Below are 17659 nucleotides of genomic sequence, written 5' to 3' on the forward strand. Positions count from 1 at the left end.
TTTCTGGCCGATTTTTTTGCATTCGTTTCATTAAATTTATCATCAATTGGTGTTGCCTTAATTTCATTCTTAATGCGAATTCAAATTCAGCATCTCTGCCAGCAAAGATAAAAAAAAAACAGTTGTCGAAATGTATGTGGACGATTTCCAATGCAGCACCCAATGATCTGGAAACCATGACTGACAGTCATGTTAGCTAGCACGAACACAAGGAACAGTGAGGGAGCAAGCACCGCCACGTAGTATATTGCTCTTGGAGCACAGTGACAGTTCCAGTGGCAGAACAAACTTCTTCCCCCCAGCATGCTACTCCTCTACTCTACCATGCATGGCACCTCTGCTCCTGTTCACCCACTGGAATATGCATTAGACCCTGCAAATAGGTCCCACATTCATGTCGACTCTTCGATTATTTTCATATAAAAAAAATTTGCTAACAATTGCGCTTCTCCGTAATGAAAGTTTTGACTGCAGCTGCTGCGTTACTTGAACCATAGGTTACCGCATACGAAACATGCAGTGTCGCACGTAAGCGACTCTGGGTTTCAGCTTGGGCAGCATGCAGTGGTGTGCCACCACTGAGACTCTCCTCGGGCGAACTGACAACAACGCGCTAAGGCTCCGCCGCGTGCTGCTCTGTGCCATCTCGTAGCAGGCTGGTACCACAGAGCCCGTCTTCTGGCTTCCACCGTACCCTCTTCCTCCACTTTCCTCCTTACACTTTTTATCGCGGTACTTTTATCCGCCGCTGCGATCAGCATTCACTCTCTTTCATCCTCCGCAGTGCTGCTCGTTTACTCTGCTGGTTACACTGAGGCCGATGGCGAGGGATGCCACTCGACCCACGAACGGGCGCTGAAGAGGCGCTCTAAAATAAAAGGGTCAACTTATACGAGGCAATATAAGGTAACTGGAGAACAATGAAAGGAGTCTTGTCCTGATGAAGATGACCCATGACATTTTGGCAGTTGTCTGGCTGGTTTACAGCAGTCAAGCAACTATGGCATCCCCAACCAAAATGACATTAGAACCGCGTAATAGAGAGTTTTGTGTTACCACAGCAGCACATCCCGTAGGTGGTGCTACTACAAACAGCTGTTGGCATAAAAAAAAAAATGCATGAACAAGCTTGGTACCTTTTGCATTATGTCTCCTAAAGCAGCCACAGCACCCCCTTAACTCTTTCTTTTCTTATTCACAATTGCTAATGTTTACATCAGCACAGCACCTTCGTCAGTGAGGCAAAAATGTAATATGTGCGAACACCATATCAGTGCTGACTGCAAGTGAAAACATGCACACATATGAAATGCAACTGAATTTGTCGATGACACTCATCACCTTTTTCCCCAAATAGGCAGTCGATAAATGCACAACAATATTGACGCTTTGCATCAGGAGAAAAATCTTGCCACATGGCACACGATATGGCTCCTGTGGGTTGCTGAAATTCCATTTAGTTACAGTGATGGCAAAATCTTATCAAAAATATCCGATCTGCAGAAACATATTGCAAGTTTAGTGCAATGGGCCAGTTTAGCACAACTGGCTTGGCAGTGCCACCACTGGCAGGAAGAAAACATTAAATTCCTTGATAAAGTGTGCACAGTGGTTTTGTAAGGTTGTCTCAATAATAAAATAGCTACACTTGAAACCGCGAATGGATTATGCAGATACTGTAACATAAGTAGGGTTTGGACGTTTCGGTTTAAACTGAAAAAAACTAATAAAAGTCTGCCGAATTAAGTTTTCAAAATTCGGTTTTAACCGAAAAAAGCCAGTATTGCTGGCATACAAGGCACAGATAGCTGGCTGTGGAATGAGAGTTACACTCGGTCAAAGCTGAAATTAAGTAATTAGGAAGCCAGGGGCATGATGAGATGATGGCACTGTTGGATAAGCAGCTCAGCTGTGCAATCTGAGGTATTGTCCCGCTAGCTTACACGCCTCTGACGACTAGGAAGCACCACATCCTCGCCATCTGCTAACTAAGCACTATTTGTTCACTATCATCACCTGCTTGGAGCAGCTAGTCGGTGAAGTACGTTAATATGCATGCAGCACACTGACATGAAACCATGCATGCGCATCACGAAAAAGTATGCTCTGGCTACCACGACAATTGGGCTGCAGTTTTATCGCTGTCATCAACATGCAGACCATGTGGTGCCCCGCCCTCGCACTGAATGCAATGCAACAACCCAACATTGACATGTCAACTTAGTTCTTAGAAAACTTCAACTTGTTTGGTGGCTATCTCATTTAGCTTGAGTTACTCTTTTAATGACGATAGCAATTCCTTCTACAAGCACAGCTCCAAGTGCTGCTACTTGCACGCTAATTACTAGTAAACTGTTCATGATGACAACAACACAGAGATGGACTTCAATTGACTTTTGACCACACAGGATTGCTGCATTAAATCACCGAAAAGAGTCAGTATTTTATAATTAGAAATTAACATCCGCCGAAAAAAAAAGCTCTGGTTCTGAAATAAAAACCAAAAAGTACGCTGAATTTTGAAAAAATATAAACCGAAATCTTCAAACCCTAAACATAAGATAATTTTTTGGCTTTCCAGCAAACAACCAATCAAACATGATACACTTCTCGTAGACTGCTTTTCCAGTTCAACTGCTGCAGGCTCGCATTTTTGCTCTCAATGAAATCTAAGAAGAGAGCCATTTGAAGATCTCATCCCAGCAACAGCTTACCGATTTTGCAGGAGTGATCTGCATGACAGAGGAAGTAGCTGGAGTCATCTGCGCAGCCTTTACGGCAGGTGTGACTAGGTCCTTGGAACAGGCTGCAACTGGCTCCTTTGGACTAGAATCCGAAGAATCCACGACGACTTCTAGAATGTCACATGGCAGCGCGTCCGAACTGGAACAAATAAAAAAATTTGAATATAACAGTGAAATTTCCACACTCAGATTAATAGCATTAAAAGTGGAAACAGCCAATGCCAGAAGCAGTAGTGAAGGGCTTCCAAAATTGTTTGCTCAATGCGCAGTTCCAATCCACTGAAATTCATTCAACTAAAACTCATTTGCATCGAATAAAATAACGTGCAGGCGAGAGATTTTCCAAAACTTTATTTTTTCACTGCAGTTGTTTATGGCCAATAATAAAAGAAAGCAACCAGGACACATGGCTGCTGAAAGTAGAAATTTTTGCTCCATTTGCGCACAGCTTTGTCATTTTTTAAATCTTGGTCACATATGATTGAGAGTGTGTACAATTGCAGTATTATCTTGTCCCAACAAATCCTGCTTTAACGGATATTTGGATATAACCAGGGGTTCGACTTTTTATTTTTATTTTTGAAAATTCAGTACACTCTTTAAGGTGTTTATTTCAGAACGCAAGTTTCATTTTCTTTTTCGCCGATTATTAGTTTTGACAAATGAATTACTGACTTTTTTTATGATTTAATGAGGCAATTCTGTGTGATCAAAAATCTATCGTGGCATTTTTTCAGCATGAAATGTTTATTTACCAGTAATTAACATGCTTGGAGCTCTGATTATACAAGGAATTGCTTATCATAAAAAAATTGTGCTACAATTTCGTAATGTAATTTTTGAGCGCAACTGCTGCGGTATTTAACCATAGGCAACCACAGGCAGAACACGCAGTACCATGCGGAAGTGGACATGGGTTTAGGCTTCGGCAATGCGCACAGTGATCCACCACTGCTGAGATTCTCCTTAGGCAAATCCTCACTGGAAAAGTTTGCAAATGACATTACTGCTTTAGTAATGTGATACCGACACAAGCAAGGATGTCAACTCAGGCTAATGTTATTTGTTGGAAATGACACTAAATTCACCGCCTGACAGGGGGCTATTGCAGATCCTCGAAATTCAGTGGGTTGTCAAGTGCAATTCAGTGTCTTATTTGCAGGCTTCCGTCTTCTGCTTCAGATTACTTAAATTTCAAGGGACTGGTTACCAATTGCGCATGTAGCTGCTACATAAGGCACCATGTTATACACTATTTGATATTAAACTACACCATTTAACACAAAATGCCACGCATCTCTGTACAAACGGTCCCAAGCAGGAAAAGGACAATTTTGCACATGCTAACTAAAACGCCACAGCAAAATGCCCCAGGCAATGGTCGGCACAGCTACCGTTCAACATGACAATTTCAATAAGGAGATCATTCAGACAGATTAGGCGGAACACGGGAGAGACGATTGCAGCATACTATAGACAGTAGAACATTAATCAAGGTGTCGACGCATGGGTGCGATCTGTATAGCACAGTCGAAAAACCAAGCACGAAATTTCTGGAAGTGGGTGACAGCGCCGAGAAAGGGAGCAGGTGCCACAGCTCGCGTCAAGCTGCATGTCCCTCCCCCTGACTTCTCAAGAGGACTAAAAGCAACTAGAAACAACAACCGTAAGCCTGCGTGCGCTGCTTCGCTAAAGTTGTGGGGAGGGGACGACCAGGGTTGTGAGCTAAGACGCACTAGTGGGAGCCCAAGCCTTCGAGCGTGCTCTAGAACAATCTTTTCCTTCATTTGCACCACAGTTCACAGCCATGCGACCTACCATCACGCTACTGCTTTCCTCCTTGCGCTTTCTTCACTATCTTTAATCCTACACTGCATTCGCCCTCTTTCATCCTCCAATGCGCTCATTCACTCAGTTACGCCAAAGCCGACTGTGATGCTCAACGCAGGAATGGCCGTCTAAGAGCTGTGGTCTAAAAAGTAAAACAAATTAAATATGATAGCTGGCAGATAAAATACCAAGTAGAACTCTACTTCTATGAACTAGGTTATGTTATCGCTAGGTGGTTGCTCTGGGTTGAGCCAGAGCGTGCGGCATCACGTGGTGTGCGTGTTAACACCAGCGACGGAACTGCCACTCAATTGTAGCGCTAGCCAGAACATGACGTTTTTTTCATGATGTCCATGCATGGCTGCGTGTCAGTGTCCTACATGCATACTACAGTTAAACCTTAATGTAACGAACTTCAATATAATGAAATCCTCTATATAACGAAGTATTCCAGTTTTCATAACTTCTCATCCACAAAACATCATGTATTTTAGCCTTAATATAAAGAACCAGATTTTGGCCCACTTTCAATGCAACGAAATTTCGTTGGTGGCTGGAAACGAACTTGCAGAAAAATTGTATCATGGACATCAGTGCGGTTGAGCGGACCACGTGCAGAAGCGCGTATCGGAGAGCGTCCATAATATATGGGCGCCATACTGCTCTCACAAACAGAGCGCATGGCAGACGTAAATACACGTAAATATGACGACGATCACAGTGGTGAGTGCGCCGCCGGCCACGCCATCTGGGGCAGTACGGGCGAGGCTGGCATGAGCATCTGCGCAGCCTTGGCTGCCTTCTGGGCCAGCCCGCGGCTCTTGCTATCTCGTCCAAAATAAGCGAATCGGCGCCGAATGTGACGCGCTGCTTGTGCTCGAAGTCAGCTCGCCACGTTTGTCACGTTTACCACGTTTACGGATGCCCAAAGCTTGGTAAAAGGACTAGAAGGTCAGTGCTGTTGGCGCAGCCGTCAGCTGTGAAGCCCATCGCGCGTTTCACACCTGACAATTACCTTGCTTCGATGCGTGTAAAGACACACTCGCGCTTACGGCAGAAAACGGCAGTAGGGTTGGCCTGATTTCATTTCATTGGTTGGTGATTGGAGGACACTCTCCTTGTTCTCGCCGACATGAAGAAAGATAGAAGAGTAAGGAAAATGCGAGAAAGGGAGGGGGCAGACGGCATGGCCTGTCGCGAGGCCACTGTCGACGACCACGAGGTCGCACCAGTGACAGCGGCAGAACGCGACGCCGTATCTGCGGTGTGCTTGGGGCACTTAAGGATGATGACAGAAAAACCAAAACTCGAGATGAGTGCGTTGTTCCCATCACCCACAAGGTGGCCGGAGCGATGGACATGCTGGGGCGGCTCACCACAAGACTCGCATAACGCCGTTGCTGCTGGCGAAGAAAGGGCAGAAGAAGCATTTTAATCGCAAATAAAGGCTTTTCCTGTGAGTTATCCACAGTGCGTTTTTGGCGGATTTTAGCATGCTAGGAGGCGAATTTCTATGCTGCAAAATTTCACTATTACGAAGTAAATCGCCAATTTTACTGACTTCGTTATATCGAGGTTTAACAGCATAGTTGAAAAACATGCTAAACCGATTAACTGCTCCAAGCGGGTGATGACAGTTAAACAGTGCTTAGCTAGCAGGCAGCGAGGAGGTGGTGCTTCCAAATCTGGAGAGATATTCCCCCATATAAGTCGACTCCGCACTAGTGCCCCTCGCTGGCTAAAAGAAAGTTGACTCCAAATATAAGTCACTGCATCCCCCTACGGCCCCCCTTACCAAGCCTGCCTGCCTCTGCCCCAGACCCACATTATGTAGTTTCCTACGTGATGGCATGACGGTGCGTTCGCAGCTCAAAGCAATAAACGCTGAACGATACAATTGCAAAGCCAGCAGTCAAGAGGCAAATGGAGATACAAGGCAATAAAACAGTACACTCACATGCTGCCTAGCTGCTGAGTAGCGGCAAACAGAATACCCAACGGTTCGGCAGTTTCGTATTCTGGTGCAACGCAAGCTATAGAGGTTACTAAAAGTTTGCTCTTACCGCCATTCGTACAGGAAAGCAACCGCCTGTGCGAGCGAACCAGATAAATGACACGCAACTGACTTTTCTTACCAGAAGCAATTTACAAACGAATCATGGACCTTTTTTGACATCACCCACTCACCTAACACAGCCGCATGTGGAAATGCGGCCGCGCCGATCTTACCAAGCCTGCCCTGCGCACACCTGTGTGCATGCTGGTATGCATGTGCAATAGAGAGCGCAAAATATGCAAGAAACAGTTGTTTTCTTTTTTAAAAAATTCGTGTAAAAAGTTGGGGGTGCGCAGATTATGTGTGGGTGCAAATTGCGCGTGTAAATCTGTACAACCAGCCAAATATGCCTTGCATGCCAAGAATACTGACCTTTTTCGGTTAAAACAGAATTTCAAAAACTGAATTCAACATACTTTGACATTTTTCAGTTGAAACCAAAACGTCCAACCCCTAGATAAAACGTACCAATCTGCAATGTCTGGTTGGTTTTCCTACCTGTGCCATTAACTTCACCTACTTCAGAATCAGTTACAACATACATTCGAATAAACAGACCGAAGTAAAAGGCAGACAACCTGGGCCCATTAAATAGCAAATTAGTCAAGTACCCTGTCTGGTCTCATTCACTGTCTAGACTCTCCAATCGTTCCCAGAGAAGGAAAGGCACACTAACTGGCACTAACTAACCGTGCCATGAGAAAAAAAAAAAACATGAACGTTGACTAAACAAACAAGTAAAACAAATGCAAACAAGTAAAAGGACCAACACTAACATTGGATGGAAACAGGCGTTTTAGTTGGCATTCGTGCTTCATTTATTTCCTCGCGGTGTGCAAGTGTGGCCACAAATGGGCCAGCTGAGTGGTTTTATTTATTTATTTATTTATTTATTTACAAATACTGTTGGCCATGGGGGCATTACAATGGTTGAATGTAACATGAAGAGTAATGTGATCACTTGAGCAGTCCTAGGTGTTGATTACATATGTTGCAGGTCTCTTCATTTTCTCACCAGGAAGTGTTTCACCATTACAGCGCTGACATGTTTCCCATTGCTTCTGCCCCCGTGATTCTTTCTGTGCGTTGATATTGTGTGTTCATCATAGTGTTTGCAGTTTGTGCAGTGGAGCCTCTTCACAAGCAGTACTGACGCTTGTGAGGAGGCTCCACTGCTGCCACATCACACCTTGAAGGAGACTTCAGAAGACTTTACCATCCTGCAGAAATCCTACATTCAAATTTCCGACAATGTGCATTTAACAGAACAACAAAAAATCATCAATGGCGTGCAGATCTTAGGTCAGAAGTAGACGACTACCCAGGTTTTCGCCAAATAAATTTACTATGAGGCAAATAGTTTTTGGCTTCTTGGTGGCCATTCGTTAATTTGAACCTCCTAACTTGGACAATTATCCTGGTCCCTTGAAGTTTGAATTAATTAGCTTTCACTGCATTAATTTCCAATTATTTTTTGCAGTTCAACCAGAATATTTTTTTTTGGCAACTTGAAAAAATTACCCAGCAGTCCATTAAAAAATGTTACACAAAGCATTTACAAGACTTACATGCAAGCACTGACAGCACAGTAGTGAACAGAAAGATATGATAATTCAGTTGTTCGAATTTAAGTGTTTTAACCGAAATAAATTTGTACACGAGGCTGGTGGGACGACCGCGTCAGACTTTTTACACAATAGCAACCATCATAATCAACGATAATTTGTTCACATAGAAAACTTGTTCAAGAACTGTTTTCTGCGCTGCATGAAGGTATCAATGATTATATATTTTTTATTTCAAAATAAGGCAACAATTTCAAGAATGCCTTTTCACAATAGTACCTTTATGCGTCAATACTTCATACGCAAGCTTTTTCCGGCGATCACTGCTTAACTCTGCCAAAGCATGGAGTCCAGGAAGCTGTCAGTGAAAGTCTAGTCCATGTTTCTTCACTTCTGCAGCACCTTCTCGACTTTGTTTGGCCTGCTTATTCAAATATGTGCTTGACAACTCCATTAAGTCCACCGTCCTCTTCTTCATTCAATTTTTCACAAGCGTAGAAGAGTGATTCGGATTGTAGTTCTGTTAAAATACATATCCAAATCCCAGATCCTTACGTGCCGATGGAAGCATAACCTATTCAAGAATGCCCTGATCAACCTCTTCGCTCATGGTACCTTGAATTCAGTCAAGATGACAAAATCCACAAGTGGAAAATCAGCCCCGTCCAACTATGTTCCCGCTTCTGTGGTTCACTCCTTTGCGGTCATTAGTTGGGCCCCACCCGACAACACGACTCGGCAGTAGTGGTCCGCTGTCGGGCACTGCCCAACAAGTTTTTCCAAGGTTGAACTGTGCGCATGTTTGTTTTCTGCCATGCAGGATGTCCGCCATCTATTAGACAATTAATAAACTCAATTTTTCTTGAGCTTTTCTTTTTTAAAACTAGATGGCAGCACATAAGCGCTCTATAGCTTTGACATGTGTGAGCGTTCTGTGGTTCTCTTTACATGCCGCTGGCAGCACAACATGGCCGTGTTCTCGCCTAGTGCTTTCTACAGCAAAAACTGCCAAGCTTTCAGCGAAAGTGATGATTTCAATGAGAAAGACAACTATGTGTCTCCATCAGATGAAGAAAGCGAATGCAGGCGCCGTGGCCTCCGCGATCAGTTCCGGCTGCGAGCAACGTGTGCTTGATCACGGAGGCGATGAATGCGCACAGGAGCTTACAGGTGCCACCCATGGATGGCGCTAGAGGACGCAGCTCATGATCATCATCGTCAACTTTTTTTCCTGCCGCGAGCTCCCGCTATCCATATCTGCACCAGTATCACCAGTTCCAGCGTTTTGTGGCTGTCACAAGGCACGGGAGTTGTGGTTCACCACAGTTGTGGCTTTCACATACTGCCGTTGAGCATTGGTAGTTTTAGCAGTTTTAGAACGATGGGCAAGCACCTTATTAACTAGACTGCTGGGAGTTTGCTGTCGAACACGGCAAGCATGCGGCAGGCAGGAAATTCTATGTGGCCGAGAAGTGCATCCAACGATGGTGCAACCAAAAGGATGCATTGAGGAAAACAAGCTGCAAAAAGTGCGCTTTCCGAAGCAAGTTTCCCGAACTGGGAGAAGAGCTGCTCAACGGCTATGGATTGGCAGCAGACGTGCTGCGTGACTTCTTGAGGGATGAGCGTGCACCAGAGCGACCAGAGCACAGCACCAGCTCAGAGTCTGAATACACCGCGAGTGGCGAATGAACATAGAATAAATGCCGCTGATTTCCTGATTGGTGCGTTTTTACTTTAAAAAATTTTTTTTTCGCAAATCACGTGTATGGGCCGCACCCCCACATTTGGCCCTCAAATCCGGAAAAAAAAGTGCGGCCCTTACACACGCTTATACGGTAATATTAATTTAGGACAGACGGAATACGAATGCAATGGGAAGTGCCCATGAAAGGACAAAAATGAAAACGAAGTGCAGGCAAATAGTTACGACCCCAACTACACCTGACGGAAGAAAAGAGAATTATTATGTCATACAGTCAAACCCACTTATAACAATACCGCTTTTAACAATATATCGGATATAGCAATGGACAGCCATGGCACCGTCACCTTTGCAATGGGTTCTATGGTAAAATAAACCGCTTATAACAATGCTATCATACTAGATTGTCGGTTGTAACAATTAAATGTAGTCATTTGGAGCCAACCCTCGAAGAAAAAAAACTCGCAAACGCAGCTACCACGCCAGCCAAACTACGCTTACGGCGCAAAAAATGCGCACGCGTATGCGGAGCCGCCCGCACAGCGGCCACAGCGGCTGCGAAAAGATCACGTGACGACGCATACGAGGTGAGACGCATGGGGTGAGCCGGAGAAGCTTGTATGACTCGGAGGAGGAGAAAAGATGGGCACTTTCCTCTGGGCAGAGGTGGAGAGGGTAGGGAGGCGCTTCCTTTTGTTGCTTTTGTATCCGCGCGGGGAGCAGTCCATTCTGAGGGTGCGCCGCCCGTTGAAAACGCGTCACGGCATTTCAGCGTGGGCTGCCCCATCTTTCCCACTTTCTTTGGCTCCTGGTTCACGAGCTGCACATGTTCCGAGGGCAGCATACAGCGTCAAAGCACGTGCGTTGCCGGCATGGTTTTTATCATCTGCCATCACCGGCCTCGGTCCTGCTGGTTCTGCAAGCCCATCGGATTCCTCCCCAGAGTTCAACAATGAACGATTCTCCTTCAGGAAGCGCGGCCAGCATGGCTCTACCGGATCAACTGCCGCAGAAGAGAAAGCGAGCGGCAATATCTTTGGAAACGAAGCGGAACATTTTGAGGGAGCACCGAGGTGGTGAAAAAGTGTGCAACTTAGTACGCAAGTACGGCCTGTCACAGCCGGCGGTTTCAACCATTATCCGCAACGCGCTCAATATGACTGAAAACGAATGCCATGCTAGTGCTGGCCATGCTATGGAGGACGGCCGGAAGAGGATTCGGCATGGTGCCTACAAAGACGTGGAGGAGGCACTGTATCAGTGGTTACTTAGCGCACGTGCTATGAACTTCCCAATTAGTGGCCCGATTTTAGCGGAGAAGGCGAAGCACTTTGCGCATCTCCTTCTAAAACACCGATTTCCAGCCTGGTGGTGGTTGGATTCAGCGCTTCAAGGAGAGGCACGGAATCGTCTACAAGGCAGTCGTGGGCGAGGCAGGGTCGCTCGATGTTGACGCTAGATGGAAGTAGTTGGAAGAGATGCTGCCGTATATCTGCGAAGCATATGCAGACCGGGACTTGTACAATGATGACCAGACCGGGCTATTCTTCCAAATGCTTCCGTCTAAGACGCATGCACTCAAAGGCGATCGCTGTAAGGGTGGCAAGCAGAGCAAATTGCGGGCGACCATTTTCCACTGTGCGAATGTGGATGGCAGCGACAAGTGCCCTGCCTTCGTAATTGAAAAACCTAGGAATCCCCACTGTTTCCGTGGTGCTGCGGGGATTCCAGTTCGTTACCGTCATAATAAGAAAGCGTGGATGACGCGTGAACTTTTCCACGAGTGGCTATGCGAGTTCGATCAGCGGATGCAGCATGAAGGCAGGAAGGTGGCGTTGGTCCTTGATAACTGTACTGCACACCAGACTGCCCAGAAGCTGTCGCATGTGAAAATTTTCTTCCTGCCGCCAAACACGACTGCAGGCTTGCAGCCCATGGACGCAGGCGTGACTGCGTGCTTTAAGGCATTGTATCGCCGGCGTGTGTTGAGCAGGCTTGCTCTTAACCTGGACATTGCTGTGCGTGAATGCCGACCCGCTCCAGACTAAGATTTCGCTCCTGATGGCTGTTCAATTCATTTTTGGGGCATGGGCAGAAGTCAGCTCCTCCACCGTCATGAATTACTTCCGAAAAGCGGGCTTCGCCGGGGATATCAGTGATGTGGAGTGTTGCGAAGCTCCTGCCGATGGAGCGATTACAGAACTTTGGTCTACGGTGCGCGGTGATGACGGCGACATGGAAGGGATTAAAGTATTCTTGCACGCCGACGATGCAGTCACCACAAACGAAGAATTGACTGACGAGGCAATCGTTGCAGCAGTCACCGGCGCGGAAGACGATGACAGCAGCGATGACGAAGATGAACCGGAGCTTGTACAAGTTGTCTCTCATCAGGAGGCCTCAAGAATGATAGAGTCCCTGCGGAAATTCATTTTTGCCAAAAACCTTTCACTCAGACATGTCAACATTTGGGTGCCCTCCAGAACGATGTCAGCAAGATTGCCGCGAAGCAGTCGAAACTCACCGATTACGGGTTTGTTTCAGCAAAGAAGTGAGAAGTGCAAGCTATTTCGCCCCATTTAAATGCTTTCAAGTTTTCATGTTTTCTTTGTTGTTGTTTTTCGGGCACTAAGGGATTTTTCAAGCTGAGAGGCAGCCGCAGCAACCTTTTCGTATTTTTTACAATACCCCTTTCGGTGCCACCAAAACGATGCCTCGGCGGAGCTCGCATGTCACTTGCCGTCCGTGACCCCTCTTTGCAGTTGTTATGCTTTTTTCCGTGCAACCCATTTATAACAATTATCGGTTATAACAATGAAATTTTCGTGGCACTTGAACATTGTTATAAGTGGACTCGACTGTATTATATTCAAGCATATTCAAGCACTTCAAGCATGGTCTCACCTCTGGTCACCCTCCAAAGGGTCAAGCAAGCACAGAGGTTCCATTACATCTGCTGTGCTCAGGGGACTGGCCACGATGGGACCAGCATCCAAGTCACTGGAGGCTGCCGGTGAGGCCAAGGAGCGAACTGGCGTCCCAGCAGCAGACACCTCAACTACCCTTGGGGACTGGCCAGCAGCCATAGGCTCACTGACAACACTGCTGCTTGTCTCTCCGAAGTCATCCATTAGGTCAGTCACATCACGAATTACAGGGCCTTCGGACATCTGGGAACCAGCAGGCTGCATAGGACAACAAAATCAACAGTCAACTCTTCGCGGTCCCTAATCAGGCCCCTCCCAGCAACGCAACAGGAACGTTCCTGTCTGCTGTCGAGTGCCACCTACCTTTTCCATGGCTGCATTGCACACGCTTTCATTACTACACGTGATGTGCCATCTCTTAAACTACATGCAGCCCAAATTTTGTTGGAAGACTTGGGCACATAAAGAAACACCAAGAAATAAATATTCCCTTAGATGTTCTTGCACAGTTGTTTCCTTTCACGGTGCCAATAACTGGCAAAATAGTTTCAGACCAGAACGGCTACAAAATAGGTAAAAGTTTCGGTCTGCAAAGGGTTAGAAGCATTTAGCTGCCACGTAACTAGACGCACAGAAACAGCCAAAACTGCATAATCAGGCATAATGAGAGGGAAACAAAGTTTCACTGTTCTGGAGATAGCTGATAATGTGCTGGGGAGGTACGAAGCAACAGTATTTAACTTATAGAAATAATTCTCAGCTCGGCCAATGTACTCATCTGAAGCACTTACAGAAGTGACTTGGTAGTCTGTGACGAAGGTACCCTTCGTCAGTCGAGGAACCTTGGAGCTGGAGTTGGGGCTGTCATGCAGCATCAGTGGCATCTTGCGTTTCACAGTAATGTTGCGGTTGGCTTGCACCATGGTGACCAGGAACTGGATAAGCTTCTCAACTATCTGTTGCTGTTTCATATGCTTTTGACGCAAACGGGCTACTTCACGCCATAGAGCCTCATTTTCCTTTTTCATATCAGCAAGGAGCTGGTCCATGTGCTCTTGACGACCCTGCATGCTGCCAACGTTGGAAAGCAGTTCCTTGAGGACCTCATTGCGGGCGCGTCCATCGTCAGGACCCACCCCTCCAGCCCGGCCAGATGGCACCTGCACATGTATTCCCCAGCTCTGGTCAGGCGGTATGTATAGTAGATTATTTTGTAGTGCAGCCAATTTTGTGAATGCATTCATGATCAACAGAGCAAAGGATTATCTTAAAATCAGCTCAACTGCCTCACAAATTAACAAACACAATTATGACAATGCAGCACTTGTAGAAAGCCCATCCATTTCAATGGCCAAATTTCAGGCTTAAATTGAGCACTCAAAACTATGCACACATCTCTACTAATGCACACTTTTTACAAGCCTTCATGGGTGTTTAGTACTGAATTTCGGTATGGCCTACTTCCACACAGGACCAGTAACAGGCTTTTAAGAAGCTAACTGCATTTTAGGATGCTTTTGTAAAACTTTTCTTGCTCCATCACATTTGAACCACAGTTGTACGCTATGTGCACACCAAACCAAATTGTTCACTACTCTTGGCATTTTTTTTTTTCTTGTACATAATCCTCATTCGCAAAGAAGCTCCAAAGTTAAACTCTGAACACACTTTTCTATCCATAAACGTACTTTCGTATGTCACCAGACAAGGGAATGGAAAGAGGTGCTCGTTATGACGTACATAACGGATGCCAACAGTCACTGAAACCAACGAGCACAGGAGATGTCTTTTTTTTTCAATTCTGTAGTTTCTAATCAATGACAGATTAATAAAAGCAGAAGGACAAACAACCACAAGCCATCGGTGGGATCCAAATCCAGGAATTCCGAATCACGCGTCCAGTGCTCTACCAACTGGGCTACAACGACGGCTGTCCAATCTGGGCTACAACGACGGCTGTCCAATCTTCTGCTTTCAGGGGCATTTATGTGTAGTGTAACCGAACCTCGAGAATGTCCACCAGCACCACCCTGGTCCATAGCGACGGACACAGTACATCCTGTATTAGCACGAGTGCCACGTAGGAGTGTGGTTGAACAGTGAGGGCTGATGCTCTGCGAGAACCTTCTTAGGCCACATTCCCACAGCCGGCCTCCTCTATGGCGCGGAGACGACGGAGCCGAAAACTGCAGCAGCAACGAAGCGGCGCGATATTCTAATCGAAATAGGCGCCAGAGACCGGCAAACCAGTTAGGGCGGGTGCTCGCTCCTCCCACGTTTCTCCCGCGTGAAAAAAGCAAAAAAAAAATTTGGCGGTGGCGGAGTCCGAAGGAGATGCCGAAGGTGCGGTGAAAGTCGTCTGTCGTCTGCTTGCGCGTTGCTTTTCTTGTCTATTATCGCAGAACAAACATGCAATCTCGCAAGCGGTGGCAAAAGTTAGAAGTCAGTTGAATAACTTTGCGCAGTTCCACATTTTTACAGCGAACACCACGCGTACAGCACCAAAACATATTTATACGAATATAGCAAGCTACTATAAAAGCGCTGCGCGCACTGCAGTCACATTATTCTGGCCAATGTGAACGTAATCGAACATATGTAGGGGGTAATGAACTCTGTTATCAATACAGGAATGGTTTGTCAGGGCTTGCTAGATTGTTTTTTATGCTAACGTTCGAGAATTAGGCTAGCAAAACAGTTTGGAGAATATTTTACCAGTATCGGCTAATTGAAGCAATGAGGCCCTAAAAGCTAGCAACAAGTAAACGGGGTTTCAACGCAGCTTTCATCGCAGGAAGCGGCTAAAAGCCGTCAGCTCGGCGGGTTGGTGGCGGCCTTCGACACAGCGCTCGTGTCGTCGTGTTTGTTCCGTCCTCGTGTTTTTGCGCGCTGTTTTACCATGGATAGTAGTAATCAACTTGCTCAGCTTTCCGTACTTGTTCTTCCAATATTATTCCTATGATACGCTTTTTTTATTACTCTGTTTTCATCTCGCGTTTCTTGATCCTCTTTACTGTCTTTGCATTGTTTTTATTTGAGTTTGTTTTTCTGCTCTTTATCTTATCTGCCCCATCACATCTATCCTCCTTTTTGTCTTCTTCACCTGAATGGTTGTTCTTTTCATCAGCCATCCCCTTCTCTTCGGTTTAAACCTGGTAACAGGCTTTCCGTCCCCCCCTTCGTTACCGTCCCGAACTCCATCTGTTCGCCATAGTGCACGGGCCGTGTTTTTTTTTTTAGGTTTTGTCTAAGTTAAGGTTCGTTCTTCGGGCTCCACAACAGCTGCTCCACCGTCCGAGGCGGTATAACAGACGAGATCAGGCAACACTTGACTGAAGGAAGGCTAACTGAATCTTTATGCAGGAATTCACATATTTATAACAGAATAAACAGCGAGTGATTACGGAACTGGCTGAAGGAAAATCTTCCCTCCTTGGCATCGCTGAAGATGCAAGGGATCGAAATCTAGCACAGAACAATTTTCCAGGCTCCGGAGCCCGGTTTTGAAGCCTAGGAGCCTGTCCCACATTTGGCACCCCACAATCACAACAAACTAACACATGATTTGTATACAAACTGCATGGCATGTCTTCCAGGTTCCGCAAGGTTCAAACCCCTCTCCCTAAAGTACTCAGCACGATAAGAACATCAAAATTTCTTTTAAAAAATGGCATTCCGGGAACGGGCCCTCGAAATGATTGGCCCTCTAGGTTTAGGTGCCACACCCCATTCTTCCACAGTATTACTCAAACTCTCTCCCTTACCAAGTAAAAAGAGAAACACACGAAAATACATCAAAGACACTCTCACGTGTTGCCGGCTTCCTGAGAACCCGTGACCTGGTGACTCCCAGCATTACGGCAATTATCGATCTCAACCGAGCCGCTACAGCCGCAAGTAACAAACTACTCGTCTTCGTGCCGACTGTTGACAGGCGTCCCCCCAAAATCTGGAAAGCGGCGCCAGCCTGTCATTGCTGCCTCTGAACGTGCGTCAGCATCCTTTTAGTAAGCACACCTACGTTTCGTTAACCCGGCCCACTTCTCGAGAGCCGTTGGTATGCCACGTCCTCAGGCTTCGGCGAGCCGCGGCGTCTGCTCGCCGCGCCCACACCTGACCGTATGCTACGCTTATTTGTTCTCAGCATCGCGCGAGCGTCCAGACCCGTCTCGCCCGGCTGTGAGGACCCCTCAGACCTAGGTGGGGACCTCTGTGGGGTTCCAGTAAAAACGTCCCTCCTCCTTCCCTCCAGCTCTGTCTGTCTTGGCCGGTCATCGCTCGCCTGCGCGTTGACTGGTAGCGCGAGAAATCCAAATACACAACAGCGGTGCTACTTGAGCACAACAGAAGCAAATTCGATTATCGTACATCCCGCACCCAATGCAAACACTAAACTCATCGGAGACTCGTTTACCTGGAACGCCTCGTATATTGCTAAATGAAATAAAACCGTCATCCGCTATCTGTTCCTTGGCAGCGGGCGCTTTTCGGGGCGCAAGACGCGTGCATCTAACAACGGAGAAAAGAAGGGGGGGGGGGGGGGGGGCTTCTTTTCTTGTGCCCGGCGGTGATGGTGGAAACTTTATTAGACACAAGGGAGTTCAGGACGCGCAGGTCCTTGGGTACTTGCACGGCCCCACTGCACTCAAACGTTCATGTCCCGGAGGCTCATGATGCTGGCAGCCCGGCCTGTGGCGATGGCTTGCTTGGTCAGGTACTGGTAGCCAGCGCACCCACGCATCGCCGCCGCCGAAGCCGCGACGCTCGCCAGCGCCATCTCTCGCTCGCAGCAAGCAAGCCGTGGGTAACGTGAGGCGAGCTCGCGCTGTGAC

The 17659-nt window shown here is 46.7% G+C and overlaps 1 protein-coding gene across 8 annotated transcripts in view; it reads right to left on the reverse strand.

Moving 5' to 3' along the window:
• Positions 1 to 17659, reverse strand: part of LOC144114356 (heat shock factor protein 1-like) — a 74269-nt gene that overhangs the window by 45249 nt on the left and 11361 nt on the right. For all 8 annotated transcript variants that reach the window (XM_077648023.1, XM_077648020.1, XM_077648022.1 and 5 more), the window contains exons 4-6: positions 13619 to 13987; positions 12805 to 13085; positions 2715 to 2883 (exon numbers count right to left, since the gene is read on the reverse strand). In XM_077648023.1, the coding sequence (XP_077504149.1) occupies positions 2715 to 2883; positions 12805 to 13085; positions 13619 to 13987 (819 nt within the window). The remainder of the gene's footprint in view (positions 1 to 2714; positions 2884 to 12804; positions 13086 to 13618; positions 13988 to 17659) is intronic.

The sequence above is a fragment of the Amblyomma americanum genome, chromosome 1, assembly GCF_052857255.1.
Source record: "Amblyomma americanum isolate KBUSLIRL-KWMA chromosome 1, ASM5285725v1, whole genome shotgun sequence".
Lineage (NCBI taxonomy): Eukaryota > Metazoa > Arthropoda > Arachnida > Ixodida > Ixodidae > Amblyomma > Amblyomma americanum.